General features: G+C 38.9%; 1 protein-coding gene across 11 annotated transcripts in view; it reads left to right on the top strand.

The window, feature by feature from the left end:
- tou (toutatis) overlaps positions 1–19,299 on the top strand; it is a 1,002,029-nt gene that overhangs the window by 925,055 nt on the left and 57,675 nt on the right. For all 11 annotated transcript variants that reach the window (XM_067147191.2, XM_067147194.2, XM_067147190.2 and 8 more), the window contains 2 exons: positions 4,866–4,987; positions 16,414–16,668. In XM_067147191.2, coding sequence (XP_067003292.2) covers positions 4,866–4,987; positions 16,414–16,668 — 377 coding nt within the window. The remainder of the gene's footprint in view (positions 1–4,865; positions 4,988–16,413; positions 16,669–19,299) is intronic.

Here is a 19,299-nt window from a genome sequence, read left to right on the forward strand (position 1 = left end):
GAAGTTTGATATCAGGGTCTATATCTGAATCATCTACCTTTTCTTCTGAACCACTGTCATCAAAAATCTCTACAATTCCACCTTCATTCAATGATCTAATAATTATAGCAGAAACAAATCGCAGTCTAAACACTTCGCACGATGTAAACAAAACTCTGAAAGCGCGCGCCTTGAGCAGCTGGAAGCATGGAGTGTAGAAGCGAACTCGAGCAAAAATAAGCTGCTATAAGAAAAGAACGACAGAGGACACGAACGCACGGTATAGCTGTTATAAAAGTACTTTAAAGTGGTATGTATACTTTCCGAGTGAATCTCGTCCTGGCTGTGTTGACAATATAACAAATACACAGGCCCGAGTTACCCTCGGGCACGGTCAGTCTGAGCTGTTACCCGACCCCGATACACACTCGGGCTCGGTCTCCAATGTGTTAACTAAGATAATCTCGTTTCCTCATCCCGATGTGGTGTAGCTCTTTTTAGAAAGCCCCCAGAGGAGGAGAGTTGCATGTACAATTTTTACCACATATCAACCTCCCTGTCATTTGTAAATCTCTAGCTTTACCAAGCATTGTAAAATCTCTAGCAATACGGTGCCGGGAATCAAACTCAGGCTACTGAGAACGACAGATAATTGTGCTAAGCATTACACTGGCAGATATTCTTAACTACAAAACACAGGCATATATACATGACTGATGCATACTTGCAATGCGCGGGTCAGACAGGAAACTACTCGCCTATTTGTGCGTTGTCATCAGATCTGCAGTAGGCCTACGCTACAGGGGCAGACATTTCTTAACTACGAAACACAGATGTACCGCATGACTTTAACGCGTGTTTTCATTGCATGGGTCCTACAGTCAAAACTATTCATAAATTTGTGTGATGTCATCAGAGCTGCAGTAAAGCTTGTACCCGCTTCAAAGCGGAATCGTTCTTCTCTGACGAATTACATTGGGGGTCTTGTATGCAAGATTTATTTTTTCATTTTCATCTCGAAAAGACAAGGGGGGGTCTAATACCTGAGTAAATACGGTAAATGTTATGAATTGTGAGGTAATTAATGTAGTTCAGTTGTCGGATGTTTACCTATACACCTGTCAAAACGAATGACTTACAGCTGAATCCATAATATGATGATAACTGCCTTTACAGCAGTATTTTTCTCTGGTCCCCCCAGTATCATATCGAGATTTACAGTTATTCACAACTTACACACTTTTGAGTTTTAAACTTGACACAGTTTTTCTTTACTTGCATGCACTCGTTGGTGGATAAAAACTCCTGTTCTCCAACACACCTTCCACAGATCAATGTCATTCCAGAACAGTTCACTTCCCAACTAAGGTACACTTAAATCCGTATAGCCATCTGATGTACTCGCGCTTCACTTAATCACTTGTGAACTCTGTCACTTCATAACTGCTTGTGTTCACTCACCACTGACTTACTCAAGACTGACAGATTGTACACCAGCTCCGTTCGTTGTATAGACTTGCAGGAGATTCTCATTGTTTCCACTTTCAGATTGTTTTGGACATGTTCTCCATTGTTATTCAGCTATCTGTGTCTTCTAGGAGTTTCCTTATCATGTACCTCAACAATTCTGGTGCTATTATTATCCATAAGACTGATGGCTTAGAGATCCACATGAAAAATATTATATTTTTAGTTTGATATTAATTTTGTGAAACTCATAGAAATTAGCTGAATTCATTCTTTTCATGAAAAATTACCATAACTGTTTATAACAGTTTGTACAAGAATCACATTTCTCATCATTGGTATGGTATGTGCACAATTCTTACATTAGGTTAAATACAAGTGAGTATAATGTCTATTCTTGTCAGATTGCTAAAAATGATAGCAGAAAAACATTATACCCTAAAATGTCTCAATATTTGGTCTTTAGCTAAAACAAGCATATGCAGTTCATGTAGATTCATTCAGACATGAATAGGAACACATAAAAGATGAACACAACAACAGATCAGTGTGGAAATATTGAGCAACAGAAAGAGGAGATTGAGACAAACATGAAAACAGGGAACAAGAACAGTACCTTTTCTTCATATAGATAGGCTCTCTCCTGCTTAATTTAGCTTCTTCCACATCCATTTCTTTTCAGCCCTGACAATCGTGTTTCTGCTTCCCACCATCATCAGGAGCATGGGCTTCCCCATTTTAACATATATTCAGTCTTTTTGTGAGGATTGTAAGAGAAGGAGAAAATTGGATAAGTACATCAAAAGGAAAGAGAGAAAGCTAACGATGAAGACAGATGGTAACAGATTAGGAACATGAGACAAACACAGAAAGAGAAAAGGAGTCCTGTGGATGAATGTAAATAATGGAAAGAAACAAACAAGTCAAGTCAAAGTCATCTCTGCACAGGCCATGGAGGCCCTTGGAGGGGTGGGAAGTAAAAGCTTCCACTATCCATAACCTCGGCACTTGATGAGGTAGAGTGGTTAGCTCTATGCCCAGCCGCCTTTGCCCCCAGGAATTAACCTGGTACGCATTTTTGTTGTAGGCTGAGTGAACTTCAGGGCCATATGCACCTCCGGAATTGGAAATCTCGTTTCTTAAATTTCATGAATTCCTGATGGGGATTCGAACCCATGTCCTTTCGGGCGAACCGAGCATTCCTTTACCGCCTTGGCCAGGCAGCCCCTAAAGAAACAAACAATTTACAAATATCTCTATACAAAATTATAAATAGGAACACATAATGGGATAAACACAATAACGGGTCTCGGTGGTGGTGGTGGTGGTGGTGGTGGTGGTGGTGGTGGTGGTGGTGGTGGTGGTGGTAATTATTGTTTTAAGAGGAAGTACAACTAGGCAACCATCCTCTGTGGGAAGAGGGAGCAATAGAAAACGGAGATGAGGACAAACATAAAAACTCAAAAGGACAAGGACAGTCTCTGCGTCTTCATACACTGCTGTCCTCACACACCTAGGCTTTATCCTACTTGATTCCACTTCTCCTACATCCATTTTTCCCAGCACTCAGTGAGCCTGTTTATGTTTTTTCAGGCTCATCAGGAGAATAGGCATCAACACTTGTTGAGGGAGACATCTTGACTGATGTTAGTAATGTAGGATAATGAATAAGAAAATTAGATGCAGGAAAAGGGAAGAGACAAAGATAAAGATGGATACAGATGGAAACAGTCTTGAAACATGGGCCAAACACAGAAGAAAAAGAAGAAGAAGAACAAAATCCCAACAGATCAATATGTTCCTACTCATATTCCTATATTTCTAGACACGACTGAATTAATTTATCTCTTGTTTATTTCTGTTCATTACTTAAATTCATTAAAATATTTTAGAGATTTATCGTTATCGAGAGTATAGTTAAAACAAGATGAATTTTACATTGAAGATACAGTCTACAACTTTATTGAAAAGCAGGCTACAAGGTGATTTTCAAACATGAGAAAAACTGTACTGAAAATATCAATTCTTGAACACAAGTAAATATGTTAAAGGTGCATTTCTTAGTCCATGTGCACTTTGGATAGTTATTTTGCCCATCATAATGCATATTGTGTAGTGTATGTTCAGTCCTCAGCCCAAAGGCTGGTTGGATCCTCAACAGCTCTGCCATCAGCTGTCATAGATGGCCTAGGCATCACTGAAGAGGCGTACTAGGGAAATGAGGAGTGAGGTAGTTTCCCGTTGCTTTCCTCACCGAGCCAGAAGTTGCTATTACATTTCAGTCTGCCAAGCCCACTGAAGTGCAGACAACGACCAACCCTATGAGCAACATTTTCACACCATTCATAACAGGGACTGGCTGCATAAGAAATGGCATTACTAGCATCACTCATACCTCACTTACTTTCATAGTGTCAAAACCAAAGATAAGACAAAGACAGATCATTGAAAGTAACAAAATTGCTCTAGCCTATACCAGGAGACTTAATGCACTATAAACACTAGGTCCTGCCAGCAACGGCCTATATTGTGTAGGTACCAACATTATTACTAATTCTATCCAATTGTGATAGCATCCGGGAGATAGTAGGTTCGAATCCCACTATCGGCAGCCCTGAAGATGGTTTTCCGTGGTTTCCCATTTTCACACCAGGCAAATGCTGGGGCTGTACCTTAATTAAGGCCACGGCCGCTTCCTTCCAACTCCTAGGCCTTTCCTATCCCATCGTCGCCATAAGACCTATCTGTGTCGGTGCGACGTAAAGCCCCTAGCAATTGTGATAAAATTATGTTTTTTATATATTACTTTATTAGAAATTAACAATATTGGAAGAAAACTAAGAATATGTGAAAAATAGTCTTTAAGTAATAATAAATTATTCTTGTGATAAACTGATGTAATTAATTTCTCTGTTACAAACATTTGCACAATTTTATTATACTAACATTACGCTGCAGTTATCAAAACATCTTTACTACAAGATACATACCCATCATGCTTCTTAGGTATATGATTGATATTTGTTTCCCATTCCAAGGTTTTGATATGAGACTAAGATGAAAAACCAGGTTGTGCTATGGCTAAGTATTAGCAAGGGCATGAGTTAGTCCTGCATGGCCGACTTTCTGCTCTAATGACCCAGAAGTAGTGCTAACACATGGCTGTGGGCAACAAGTTTCAACTCTTACAATATTGCTCATTAGTTGTAAGTGAAACTTAAATTTTCTTTTCATTCCTCATGTTCTTCCAAAGTAGAATTTTGTATTTTTTAATTTGTGTCTGATTTTGAGTCACGTAGCCGTTGCACATGTGATGAGTAATATCTAAGAGTTGGCACCAGTAGAGCTAGCTTTATTGGGTGCGGGTGGGTGGGGGAAGTAGACTTGCCACTGTGTTAATGGATCTTTGTTTGCCACAGAACTGCCAGTTCTGCCATAGCGGAGACAATGAAGACAAGCTGCTTTTGTGTGATGGCTGTGACAAAGGCTATCACACTTACTGCTTCCGGCCCAAGATGGAGAACATTCCTGATGGAGATTGGTGAGCATCTTAACTTCTTAAACCTCAGTTCACATGGTAGTGTTGGTCTACAGAACTTTCTTTCTTCCTTTCTTTCTTTCTTTCTTTCTTTCTTACAGTAATTCTACAGAAAGCTACAAAGGGTAAGGAAGAAAAGAACCAGATATCCATATGACAAACATGAGGATTATATTCATTAGGCTATAATATATTGTTTCTATTACTATCCATTTTTTTTATTTAAAAAAAGGGAGAAAAGCAGGAAGAAACCAATGTGTAAACCCAGAATTTTCTTCATAACAGATCGATCAGCTGTTGAATACAGGTGGTGATGTTTATTTATAAATTGCATTATATTATAAATGTTCTGATTTGCCTTTTAATGCTATGTTGAGTACTCAGCCTAAAGGCTGGGAGTTGGATCCTGTCATAGATGGTATAGGCATCACTGAAAAGGCATGTTAGGGAAATGAGGAGTGATGTAGTTTCTCGTTGCTTTTCTCACCGAGACAGAAGTTCCCATTGCATACCCATTGAAATACATGCATCAACCATTCCTATGAGTGAGCGACTTTTCACGCCATTCATAACAAGGACTGGCTTCTTTAGGGATGGCAATACTAAAATCGCTCATACCTCAGTCAATTTCATATTGTCAAAATCAAAGTTGAGACTGAGACAGGTCAATGAAAATAACAGATTTGTTCTAGCCGATACCAGAAGACACTAAGCACTAGGTCTTGCCAGTAAAGGCATGTTAAAAGTGAGATTGGTATCTGTTTGTTTGTTCTGGATAGACTCAAAAACTACTAGACCCGTTGAGCTGATATTTGGTAAGGATAAACTGATGAAAGCTCTTGGCCTGTAGATTTGCAGTGTCTTTAAAAGCATAAAAGTTTCTTGCTGTGTGTTTTTAAATTATTAAAGAAAAATGTAGCATTCTCATTGGTAAATGCGCTCACCAGTATTTCTAGGCTGCCTGAACCGTGAGAGCACTGAGCAGGTGGAACGGTTGGGGAGGAGGAAGGGGCTAGACATGTACGCGCAGTCAGATATCTTACTGGTCAGCTGTACTTCATGGACAGGAATAGTCACTGATTTGCTCCACAGCAGTTTGAACAGTGTACATTACATTCAAAATTCCTTTAAATTTAAATGAGAATCAGGTGTCTGGATTGAAATTAAATTCCAAAGTAGCTGATGATATTCAATAAGCACGGTTCAATATGGGATAAAGCCCCAATGACAAAGTGTCAATTATTAATGTGTGTAAATCATCTTCTAAAATATATCATAGGTAACAACATTCCATTCCTTCTGTTGCAAAAATTATTGTTCTTGGGGGAAATTTCATAAAGGTTTTGCCTATTTTGCCACATGCTTATTGCCAAACAATTATTTAGTTATAATTGTATTAAATAGTCTCCTCTTTGACTTTTTTTCAAAACATGCCACTTACATAAAAATATGCACGCAAAACCACATAAAATGGAATTCACTGATTTTTTGCAAGAAATTGGTAACAGCGACTACCCTTCTGTAAAGGGTGACTGATCAAATGTTATTGAACAACAAGCCAGAATTTTAGCACATGATGATATTGTGAACATCATTTTCTCGAAAGTTGCCATTCTTAATTAATTTGAAAATCATTGGGCTTATACTCGGTAGTTCAAAACCGTACACTAGCATCAACAGATTAATACAGAAGATGAAAGCTAGCTTACATTTTCCTGCATAATTTGTGAATTCCTTCGAATTAATGGTTTGCCTCCACATATTCTTATTCTTAAAATTGGAGCCATAGTTATGCTCCTTAGAAATCAGAACGTTTCCAATGGCATCTAAATGAAACCAGATTAGGGCCTAATTCTAAGTAGTATGTACAAAAATTGTTTGTTTAGATTTGGAAATAATAAGTGGAGATAAAGCTGGATAGAGAGCTCTAATCCCGTGAATTAACATCCAATAAAACACCTCAACCAGTTTTCACCCATGTTGCAATGTCAAGAGAGCGATATTTTAAAGTTGCAATAGTGCCAAAAGGTAATTGTACAGGGAATGCTCCAAGCAAGTGGCTGCCTGGTTTGGGTCACGTAGCTATCAGTTTGCATTCGGGAGATAGTGTGTTTGAACCCCACTGTCGGTAGCTCTGAGGATGGATTTTTGTGGTTTCCCATTTTCACAGGAGGCAAATGCTGGGGCTGTACCTTAATTAAGGCCACGGTCGCTTCCTTCCCACCTCTAGCCATTTCCTAACCCATCATTGCCATAAGACCTATCTGTGTTGGTGCAACATAAAGAAAATTGTAATAAAAATTAAGTACAATAAATATTTACCCCATTGACCGTCATGCCTTAACGGGTTTCAGCTAGTATTATGTTTATATTCCTTGTTTCCATCTTTTTAATATTGTGTGTGTAGGTTGAGGAATCATATTTAGTGAGTTTATAATTCACATTTCATTTTACATCATTAACCACTTTAATTCTTGCTTGTAAATCCATGCAAAGAATGGGTACTTAAGCACAAAAAAGGAGTCACCATATCTTTATTCACTGCCATCTTCAAATGTAAAGGGTATACAGCCTATACTTGTATGTCCCTTTTCCTGTTTTTATCCATCTTCTCTTATCCCACACTTCCCACATCAGGACTAAGGTGTCGAGATGGCCCCTCATTCAATGTTGAAGCCCACCATCCTGATGAAACAGTATTTCAATGTCATAGCATAGGAATTTCAAAACACAAAATCTTTTCATATATTTTGAATTTTGGTTGCAAGCAACACATCTTCAGACATGGAAAATGACACCATTTTCTAACTGTTCAGTTGGATCTTTTCTTCTACATTGTTCCAGTAGAGAATTTAAATCAATGCAAAAGGTTCTCATAAATATGCAAGGATTATTTATCTCCAATAGAAATGGAGAGATAAATAGGCAGAATTTTTTGATAGGTTCATACACAGAAGATATATGGAAAGATAGGTACATAAATAGGAACACATAGTGGAATAAAGACAATCGTGGGTCAGCAGTAAAAGATTGAGTAATAGAAAATGAGATGAGGGCAAACATCAAACACAAAAAGATGATCTCCAAATCTTTATTCATTATTATCTTCAAATGGATAGACTATACTTCTATGTCCAAATCTTCTCTGCCCCAGACAAGCTCTTTTCTACTTCCCAGCTTCATCCAGAGGGGCCATTTATTAATACAACTTCCCCGATGAGGAGGCTGCCACAAGGACAAAGTATATGGATTACAAAATATTGCATGTCTCGAAAGTCATTGTTGAATTTGTTAGTATGTGTTGGATAGAAAAGATAGCAAAGAACACAAGGTTCAGGAATAAATTAGAAAATACAGTTCATCAGATGCTATATACGAGGGTTGGGGCAAAAGTCATGGCAACTATTTTTTATTTATTTTTTCTTGAAGATACCAGTCCAATTGGAAAATGTGACATATACAGACAAAAGGACAAGGTGTTAACTACATGTGTGGACAATGAATAGCATTGAAATATCGTAACACACTAATTTATTACGGTAGTATACAGGGCAATATGGCCTATCCGGTGCAAAAGAATGACAACACAGTACACGTAAAGTTGACATGACAAACCTGGGCCTAAAGACCCTCAAAGTAGTCCCCTGCTAACCGACACCACATGCTGCCAACGATGTGGGAGGCGCTGAATACATCTGCCTCAGCATTTGCCGCACCATGTGTGAATCGGGTCACCTGTTGGCGTACAGCTTTAGCAATGTCCTCTCGTGTTGCAAACCGCCTACCACATAATGGTTCATAATCTTTCGAATGAGATCAAAGTCACAGGGCAAAATGTCAGGAGAGTACGGTGGGTGCTCCAATTCTTCCCATCCCCAATGTCGCAGTAGCTGCCCTACACACTCTGCTTTATGTGGTTTTGCATTGTCGTGCAGGATTATTGCACTGTCCACAAGATCCAGACGTTTCTCCCGAACGCCATGTCGTACCTGTCACACCAGGAAGTACCTGTAGTACTGTGCAGTCAGTGTTCTGCCATGTGGAACTAAGTGGCAAACAATGACACCCCTGAAGTTATACACGACGGTCACCATCAATTTGACTGGGGAAGGATTCTGACGGACCTTCTGCCTCCTTGGTGATCCAGCATATCGCCACTCTGCGGACTGACGTTTCAGTTCTGGTTCGTATGCCCTGGCCCAAAATTCATCGAGGGCGATTATTCGTGACAAGAATTGATCACCGTCCTGTTTCCAGCGTGCAAGGTGGTCGGAGCATATTGCATAGCACACCCACCTTTGAACTTCCATCAGTGCATGCTGTACCCACCGCGATGCGATTTTGCGCAGTTGCAGCTCATTACGCTATATCCTGTGACCGGTGCATTTCTTGATGTCACTTGCCCTCTCTAACTCCAGTAGCGATGACGGCATGTGCCACGTTGGTCTGCACACTGACAGGTCATCTCGAACGTTGCTTATCAGTGGTTGACACACGTCCTTGCTGAAATTTTTCTACCCACCATGCTACTGTACGTTATGGTAGGGCATTATTCCCAAGGGCTTCCACTAATTCACTGTGACATTCCATCGCATTTCTCCCTTGGAGAACGGCTATTTTGATATAAGCGCGCTGCTCAACACGAGTTACTTCCATCTCACACGACACTCACCAACTGACTGATTTCACAGTCCTCGCTGCGCTACTACCAGCTATCACAGAGCCATCTTTTGTTCTGCATACACACTATGCCTGCAGAACTTCCACACAACACATATACGTTTGTGATCCGTTCACATAGCTACAAGAAAAAAAAATAGTTGCCATGACTTTTGCCCCAATCCTCATAGATTATTCGAAGTAGGTTATTGAACGATAGCGATGTCGTTAAGTAATGTCCAGTTGAGACCAATAGAATCCCACAGCTGTATGGCAAATTTAGGGGTTGTGTCTCTAGCACCAATCATGAGTCCATGGATGGAGATGTTATCTAGATCAGTGGTATTCAAACTTTTTGGTTGGCGTACCTCCAAAATCCAATTGTTTTACCTTCATCCCCCTCAAAGTTCGAGTATATTGCTTTTATACCAGAAATAACAAATGATGGTAGCTGGATTTAACTATTAACATCATCTGATGACATAGATGTTGATTCCCATAGGGAATCTGATACATTTGTTCCGAATGAGCAAATTTATAATACCAATATAAATGGTCCGTTATTGGACATTACAAATTCTCCAGCTAACTCATTCCTGCCTGCCAGCGCCTCGCCCCCGTGTGCTAGGCCGGGCTCATCAGTTGGTACCTAGAGACTAAATTTTACTCTCAGTTCATCCCATTAATGTCAATTGTGTGTTTGTACATTTGTTTTGTATGTCAGTTGTGTGTTTGTACATTTGTTTAGTTATTAGATGTATTACATTAAGGCTGAAGATGGCCAGCCAAGGCTGAAACTAGTCCCTAGTTTAGTAATGTAATTCAAATATATTGCATATTATAGTATTTTAAAGGGGGACCATTATGACATTAATTTAATAATTATTACAGTACATAGAGCCGATAGAACCAATCAAACTAATCGTAGCCAATGTCATCAATATACATCTCATCAAAGAACATTGTCCCACCAATCAGTTTCATGTAGCATCAAGCTGCTCATCAACGAACTGATCCTTGGAAACAATTGTATATATGGGCCTCGAAAAGCTCAAGTGCAAGAAAAGGACTATCACCATAAAAGGCTCACATAGAACAGATAAATATACATTCAGTCACACAAGAGTAAACCTTACACCAAATGCTAGGCAACCAAAGCAAAATATGAGCAGAAAAGGGAACTAAATAAAAATAAATACCCGAACCAAAACAGCTTGGAAATAAAATTTGACATCAATGTCGTTGATGTATTAAATCTTCCTGATCATCAAATCATCATTACATTTTTATAATTCCTAAATTAACTTTTTATCATTAGTTTGGGATTCCATATATTCCTTAGGACCTTTTTATATTCAAAATCTTTGCTAAAATGGACTGGGATTTGATTAAATTATAGTACCAAAGACTGTATTGGTAGCATCAACCTACTACTTGCTGCTTAGTGAATTACCTGCATCCAATCCCCAACTGTTAGCCATATCTCTGAACCTAAATGAATTGGAAAAATGGATCAATATAGTCATCTTTCTTATCCTTCCACTTCATCACCATTAGTTTATTCATGTACCATGCGCAAAATTCTCCTGTCTCCAGCTTCTTAATTTCCTTACGGAGCTCCTTCCTGTTTGCTCGAACAGTTCCTACAGCATCCGTACTCTTCTGGATAAAGTGATCAAAAACTATTGGTGATGCATAGTAGTTGTTTACATAAAGGATGTATTTCTTCCCTTGAAGTTTTGCCAGGAGAGTGAAAACAACTTGTGGCGGTTTATCGCAAGCCCCCAAATCAATATCAAATATTTTGTCTGGGAACTCTGCAATCTGCCCTGTGTACACTAGCATATTGTAAACATAGCCATATGAAGACTTGCACAGTTGGTATGACTCTATTCTGAAACATGCTCTCTTCTTTGGAGTGTATAACTTTCATCCAAACATACCTTTCCTATACAGTAAGCTTTTCATCTATGGCTATATCCTCTTCAGGAGTGTAAGTAGTCTGAAATTCATTGATCAGATTTTGCAAAATTGTCCTAATTTTGAAAAGTTTGGGATTCAGATCCATTTTACTGTCAAATTTGCTATTCTCTTTGAAATGGGGATATCCGATGAGGAGGTGGAATTTGTGGCCAGTCATAATATTTCTGAAGAATGGTGTATCAGTACATTTTCTCTTGCTGAGAAACATACATCTGAACCATATCATGCAAACTCAAGAGGCCTTTTAGAAGTTTTACCTTCTCAGCATTTGTTCCACCCATTCATGATCATTACTCTTACGTTGAGCAAATCCATTAAGCCTTTATTTTTGTCATTTGCTTGGCATACAGGTTTGTTTCCCATGCCTTCAGTTCTACTAGGTCATCACAAAAGAAATACTCGAAAATATCTATAGGTTCACGGTTATCATTGAAGTAGACATGCAAATCAGCAACAGCGGTAAATACTTTTGCACTATTCCAAACTCTGCCCACTCTATGTGAATGTTGACAATGTCACAGTCACCTGCACCATTCTGCATCATTGTCACCATTTGCAAACCATCCACATTCCAAGTTATGGGAACACAAGAAAGAACAAAGACATTTTCTAGTCATCTTTATAACATGTTTTTAGAAATATTTACTAGCCATGATTTTTAAACAAAATAGACACAGCTAAGTTTTTAACCTCTTAGCGTGGGACGACTTTCACTACATGGCTACCCTGTGCTGTGGGAGGAGTAAGGCACCAAGCATGCTATGAGTGCAGGCTCTTACTTAATCCGGCGTAAATGACAAGTGTTTCAATGAATTTTAGCAAAATGGTCAGTTTGTTATTAGTACATAAACATACAAAAAGCATAATTTACTGGAATTATCTAAGGTCAGTGAAGTGGAGGAAACTTCTGAGATTTTAGATGGGCCCAAAATATGGCTGAACCAAATATAGAAGTAGCTAGTACCCAGACTTTTTGAAAAATATCTCAATACAGGTTTCTGTACTATGCTTATTAACATTGGACAATGCAGAAACTACATACATTTCCTCCACAGTAACTGCAGTACACATTCATTTACCCTCGATTGGAATGGAAATATCATACCGTATGACCACATGCAATGTTGGGCATAAATATCTGCCTGTACTACTACTATCTTTACAAACTCAACAGTAGAAAACAACAGACTTATAATTTGCTGTAAACATTTCCTTTCGCCCTCTGTAATTATCCATGTCTTCTCACACAAACTTACCATCAGTATCATTATGGCTGAAATTTTCCCATGTATCAAAAGTAACATCAATGTCACGATCACTACTTTCACTCTCAAATTCTATATCTTAGTCCTTCCTTAACAAAACTAAACTTTCTGTATCATCATTCGGTAAAACATTGTTAATTTTCAAATTTGCGATCACAAGAAAACATTTAGCAGCTATGATGGCAACAACAGAACTAGTTGGTTTTTCAGACGCGATATATCATACGTAATCGATAAATACTCTATAGATACATGCATCAAATGAAAAATCGATGCTTCATCTACAGATATAGCTTACTACATTTGTAATGGTTCAAGAAATATTTGCTAGATAGAAGCACAAATCAGGGCCCTGTTTCATAAAATATCTTTCACTAATATTATTAGTAAGAAACCAATAATATTAGTTTATGAGTCAAAATTACTAGTAGATGTTCCTAATAATATTAGTAAATTGTTTCATAGACAACATGACTAATAAAATTCACTCATAATTCATATTATTAATGAAACCAAAGTGAGCGGTATTTTAATATTTTGGCATAAAATAATGAAGATCATTGAAATGGTCGACTCTGATTCAAATAGTGATAAGGAACGAGTGTAGGTATTCACCGTTCAATAAATGTTACGTCAAAAACAGCCTGTAGGCCTACTGACATGTAACAAACATATGAATACCGTTACAATGGGAGATTTAGGTTAGATTACATAACTTTTGAGTATTTGCTTGATATGATTGGTAGGTAATAGAACGTTCCATTGCAAGGAATGAAGCATAACCTTAAAATAGCAACTTCGCATTGCACTCCACTGGTTGGTAGTGATACACGGTATCGTTGTGTTTCTCTAGTGCAGTTCTGCTCGGACACTTCAAGTATCTTAAAATCTTGCCTTATATCACCAGTAAACCAAGATGATGCTGGTGATGATTATTGTTTTAAGAGGAAGTAGGCTACAACTAGGCAACCATCATCAATAATAACACTAATCAGATAGAAACATGGAAAGGATCCGACATTTTGAAAAATGAAGGTATCGGCTAAAGAAAGAGAATGGCCACGATGGGCGTGAAAATGAAAGACTCTCTCGGCCTCGCAACCTAATACTGTCAGGGTCGGAAAAGAACAAGAATTGAACAAGGGAGGTCAGCGGGGTAGATGAAAATGAGCCTGTCAGAAGTAAGTTGAAGCAATGGCAGGACTCATCTCAGTGCCCCATGTTCGCCAACCCACGCTCCCAAGTTGAGAGTCCTGGGGCCCCTTTTAGTCGCCTCTTACGACAGACAGGGGATACCGTGCCTGTTAGTCTACTGCCCCCACCAACAGGGGTAGTAAACAAAGATTTTGCTAGTCCATCTCAACAGAGATTTTAAAGAGCATATGAAATAAAAAAAAGTAAAAAGGAACAAGGAGAGTTATAGTGTGCAGAAGGCTGCGCATAGTTGACGCTTTAACTCAATCACTTTCCGCAAAGAAATTTTCTTCTCACATTATTTTCACTTCTTTTATCCATTTTCATATGTATTGAAGTCACAATGAAAATATCAAGTGAGCCTTTTGAACATTTGGATTAATAGTTGGTTGTAGTCAAGCATTAGCCTACTGCTAGGAACAAACCCAAACCAAGAACATATGCAACAGACCGATTCTAACCTCCATTTGTATCACCTGACTAATGAACTAATATTACTAGTGAAGATATGTTATTAGTTATGAAACAGAATTTGGTTAACTAGTAATTATTTTTATGAGTTCTAATATTATTAGCTAATATTATTAGTTAGTTTTATGAAACAGGGCCCAGAAGCTGCTAAACACATGTAGTGTATGTCACTCCGCGACAGAGAACGTTTGGGAGCCAGCGTGCATTGTACGGCACTCCACGTTGAGTGGTTAACATCCCTCCCCCACCCCCTCCTCCCATGTGTTTAAAGATCTAACCTAAAAAAGTTTTTAATATGTTAGAGATTGTTTTAATATTCATATGGAATTATATGTCTCTGTACTTTTATGACCAGTCTCGAAAGCTCAGAATAATGGCTAAGAGGAAGCGTCGTGTTGACCACATGACCCCTCGTAATCTGCAGGCCTTCGGGCTGAGCAGCGGACGCTGGGCAGGCCAAGCCCCTTTCAAAGGCGTTAAGTGCTATGGGGTTTGGGTTTGGTTTGTACTTTTATGAATTTCTGTGTAAATCAAAAATGTGTAGCTGATGATGTTTAGTCAATCCAAACGAAACGTGTACTACTTGTAAATTGGAACAATTTCTCTGCTTGATTATTCATTGTCACCACTCGAATCACTAAAAATAACTGTCACTATTGGTATCACTGTCTTTCGAATCTAACAGCATAAATACAATACCTAGTATAATTTTTTGGCTAAATCCTTTGATTTGTTTTTGTCTCCAATCACCATGTTGATGGCACTGCCTACTAGGTACAAGAGCAGTGTACCGTAGGCAGGACAGGTGAAGATACCGAGGATAATTTCCCCTCTCCCCCAGCTTGAATTCTATGATCAGCAGGAAGTACAACAAACGCCCAATAGATGGCAGAAAGATTCAGGAAAGGTTTTACGCGTATAAGTAGCTTGCAGAACATACAGTGATCATTTGCATTGGCTTGATGCTTAAAAGTGGTTCGTGCAACTAGTGGACAGTATGCCATAGCGCGCATAAACAGTTGACATGGCTATGAAATTTAAGTGCTTCTCAAAGCCTTTTAAGGCTGGGCTGTGTGGCTCAGACGGTTAAGGCGCTGGCCTTCTAACCCCAACTTGGCAGGTTCGATCCTGGCTCAGTTTGGTGGTATTTGAAGGTGCTCAAATACGACAGCCCCGTGCCGGTAGATTTACTGGCACATAAAAGAACTCCTGTGGGACTAAATTCCGGCACCTCGGCGTCTCCGAAGACCTTAAAAAGTAGTTAGTGGGACGTAAAACAAATAACATTATATTATTATAAAGCCTTTTAAAAGGAACACAATTAATTGTACAAAATATGTGTACGTCAACTGTGTAGACCTGAAGTCATTCTTGTTGAAAGAATAAATCAAAAAAACTGATTCCAAGAATCATTCTTCATTTTTCATCTTCAATTTTCATTCAAAAGACAACAATTTTCTATTCATTACACTTGTATGATGGTTAACAATGCACAAGAGCAAACTATGGTGTTGGTATCTCTACCCCAGCCAGTGTTTACTCATGCCCAGTTATACAGTATGTTGCAATGTCTCGAGTGCATTCATTCAGTAATTTGAAAGTGAAGGCAGTATCTAAAGGCATACTGCTCTCAATGTAGTATATAAAAAAAGTGCTTTTAAAAAGAGCATTGAATGCTCTTAATCATTTACAGAAAACTATTATAAATTACTTGTGTCATTACAAATATGCTCTTTATTTCTATAGTTGAGTATTATGTTAATTTCAGTATAAGATTATCTACAATATTGGTGAGTGGATAAAATGTATTTACTGTAGACATACATTTTATTATTATTGGTGAATATTGTTGTGCAGGTACTGCTATGAATGCATGAACAAGGCTACAGGAGAACGGAACTGCATTGTATGTGGCAAGAAGGGTGGCAGTAAGAATGTGGTGGTATGCGACACGTGTCCACGAGCTTATCACACAGACTGTCATCAGCCTGTTCTGAGCAAGGTTCCGAGGGGTAAATGGTACTGCCATGCATGCCAGTCAAAGCAGCCACGAAAGAGAGGCAGTGGCCGTCGACCAAAGCACAGTGAGAGCAGCGACCACACTCCTTCCAGGTAAAATCAGGGTAGCACAGATGATTTCTACATTGTTCAATACGTATTTAATAATAATATATTTTGTATTTGAACAAAATGGTCGTTATCCAAGTCACTTGGACTGAACATCAAAAGGTCCTAATTCATTTATTCTGCTTGAATTGCTGTACACCAAAGCAGCAGCATTATCAATCATTCACTACTGATCTGCATTTAGGGCAGTCGCCAGGTGGCAGATTACCTATCTGTTGTTTTCTTATCTTTTTCTTAAATGATTGCATTGAAATGGGAGATTTATTGAACATCTCCCTTGGTATGTTATTCCAATCCCTCACTCCCCTTCCTCACCATCATCATCCTAAACCATCTCCAGTTTCCTGGGTGTGGCATATGAGCCTCCTCAATTTCATCCTGTCCTTGTACCATTCCTCCTCCACCAACTTGTCCCAATCATGACCTCTCAGCAGTTCATCATTTTTAACTAAATCTATCCATTTCCTTCGTGGCCTTCCTATGGGTTGTCTTCCTTCTACTTTTCTGTCAAATTCCTTCCTTGCAGTTCTGTTAACTGGCATAGTCTTCATGCGACCAAACCACTTCAGTCTTGATAAAGTCCTGACACTGAACGCATACCCATGCGGTATCTTCTGATCTTAAAACTTGGCCCAGCCTGGTAATAATGAGGGTTGTCAGTCGTTTTCTCCTATGGACACAAGGGGTGCATGTTGTTTAAAAGGCAATCGAGCTGTATCAAAAGCAAGGATGTCATATTTTGCGTTGATTATTTGAACATGTTAACATTTATTCCCATTAATGCTTTCACAGCCTGTACTTAGACATGATGCTGTATAGGCTTTTGGGCTTATGCTGTGTCAAGAAAATAAGGTGAAATTCTTAACGTTTTGCAGAAAACTGTGCTCTGCATCCTCAGAAGTATTCCAGCTATTCCATCCCTACTCTGACGTGCTGTTTTGAATGAGCGGTGTGCACTCGTAAGGCAGGGGGCTCACGTAGTAGTAGTAGTAGTAGTAGTAGTAGTAGTAGTAGTAGTAGTAGTAGTAGTAGTAGTAGTAGTATGACTTGGTCTAGAATTACAATTTAGGCATATTCCAAATTATAGCACCACAATTCACTAAATAACTCAAGATTCAACCCTGAAAAGAGCCGTTTCTTAAAAAGAGATCCTTCATCTTCACTTTTGTTAAATCCTACATTCATTTTATTCAAAATTAGCAGTGAAGAGGGGATTTCTTCTCTGGCTTGGAGGAATAAATGGCCTCCAAGTCAGATAGATTTTTCTGCCGCCAAGGTAGTGAATTGAAATTTTCCGACTCATCGGGTACTCCTAGGAAACAGATTAGTAAAAGGGCATAGTTTCTGCCCTGGGACTCTTCACCATTCGACACTCCCTCCCCAAAAAAGACTAAGAGTGTTGGATCATGACTGAATGGGGCCTGGTCATTCCAGCTCTGGAACTTTGGACTGTTAGATCGGCAGCGTAGTACTGTTCGTTAAAAGTGAGAAAGTGTGTAGTTTTCCATTTGATAGAGTATTTCATGTGAAATCATTACTTTTACTCGCGTCATTCCTACTGATGTCATTGTAATGAGCTATGTTCATTTCATTTGGGAAAACCGCTAAGACAGTCTCTCTGAGGATGTAAAAAGGCAGGTGGAGAGTGAGTGTCTGCCATTATAATGCAATTCGCCAACCTGATTGTGACTGATGGTAGGCATGTGGGCCTACCATTACAATGAAAATTCCCTAACGCAGTCTTCACATGAGAAAAGACATTTGGTGATTAATCCGTCGCGTTTCTAGGGTAACAGTAAGAGCTATACAATTTAATACATACTTGCTCACAACGTGTACTCTACCTACCCTACAATTCTGCATTCCATAGCAAAGCACGGGTACATCAGCTAGTTTATTCTAAAGTCAAAATATAAATATAATAACCTGATCATGAACCACAGCAAATACCAATATAGCAGAATAATTTGTTTCATGCTTAACCCGTGCGGTGGGCACAGATGTTAGAAGGAAGAAAGAATGAAAAAACAGGAAGTAGGAATTGGCAAATAAACCTCGACAAAGACTAAACTTAAATTGATACCAAAGTAGGCCTATTAAAATATTAATTTTATGCTGCTAATATCAGTGTCTTGCTTTCAGTAAAGAAAGGAAAAGTACAACAAATGTTTACAATTTGTTTTACGTCGCACCGGCACAGGTAAGTGTTATGGCGACGATGGGCTAGGAAATCCCTAGGAGTGGGAAGGAAGTCCCCGTGGCCTTAATTAAGGTACTTCCCCAGCATTTGCCTGATATGAAAATGAGAAACCACGGAGAACCATCTTCAGAGCTGCCGACAGTGGGGCTTGAACCCATTATCTCCCGAATGCAAGGTCACAGCTGCGCACCCCTAACCGCATGGCCAACTCCCCCAGAAAATGAAAATCATGAACTAGGGACTGGGATAATAATAATAAATATGGGAATATGTAATTCGGACATAAAATAGCCAGCAAACTTAGCTACTTTTAAAACAAATGCAGTATTTACCTTACCTCTATTCGTCGTCCTCGTCGTTGTCTGCTAGGTGAATTACAAATCTATCTTGGTTGCTATGCGTGTCGTGTCTCATGT

The sequence above is a fragment of the Anabrus simplex genome, chromosome 5, assembly GCF_040414725.1.
Source record: "Anabrus simplex isolate iqAnaSimp1 chromosome 5, ASM4041472v1, whole genome shotgun sequence".
Lineage (NCBI taxonomy): Eukaryota > Metazoa > Arthropoda > Insecta > Orthoptera > Tettigoniidae > Anabrus > Anabrus simplex.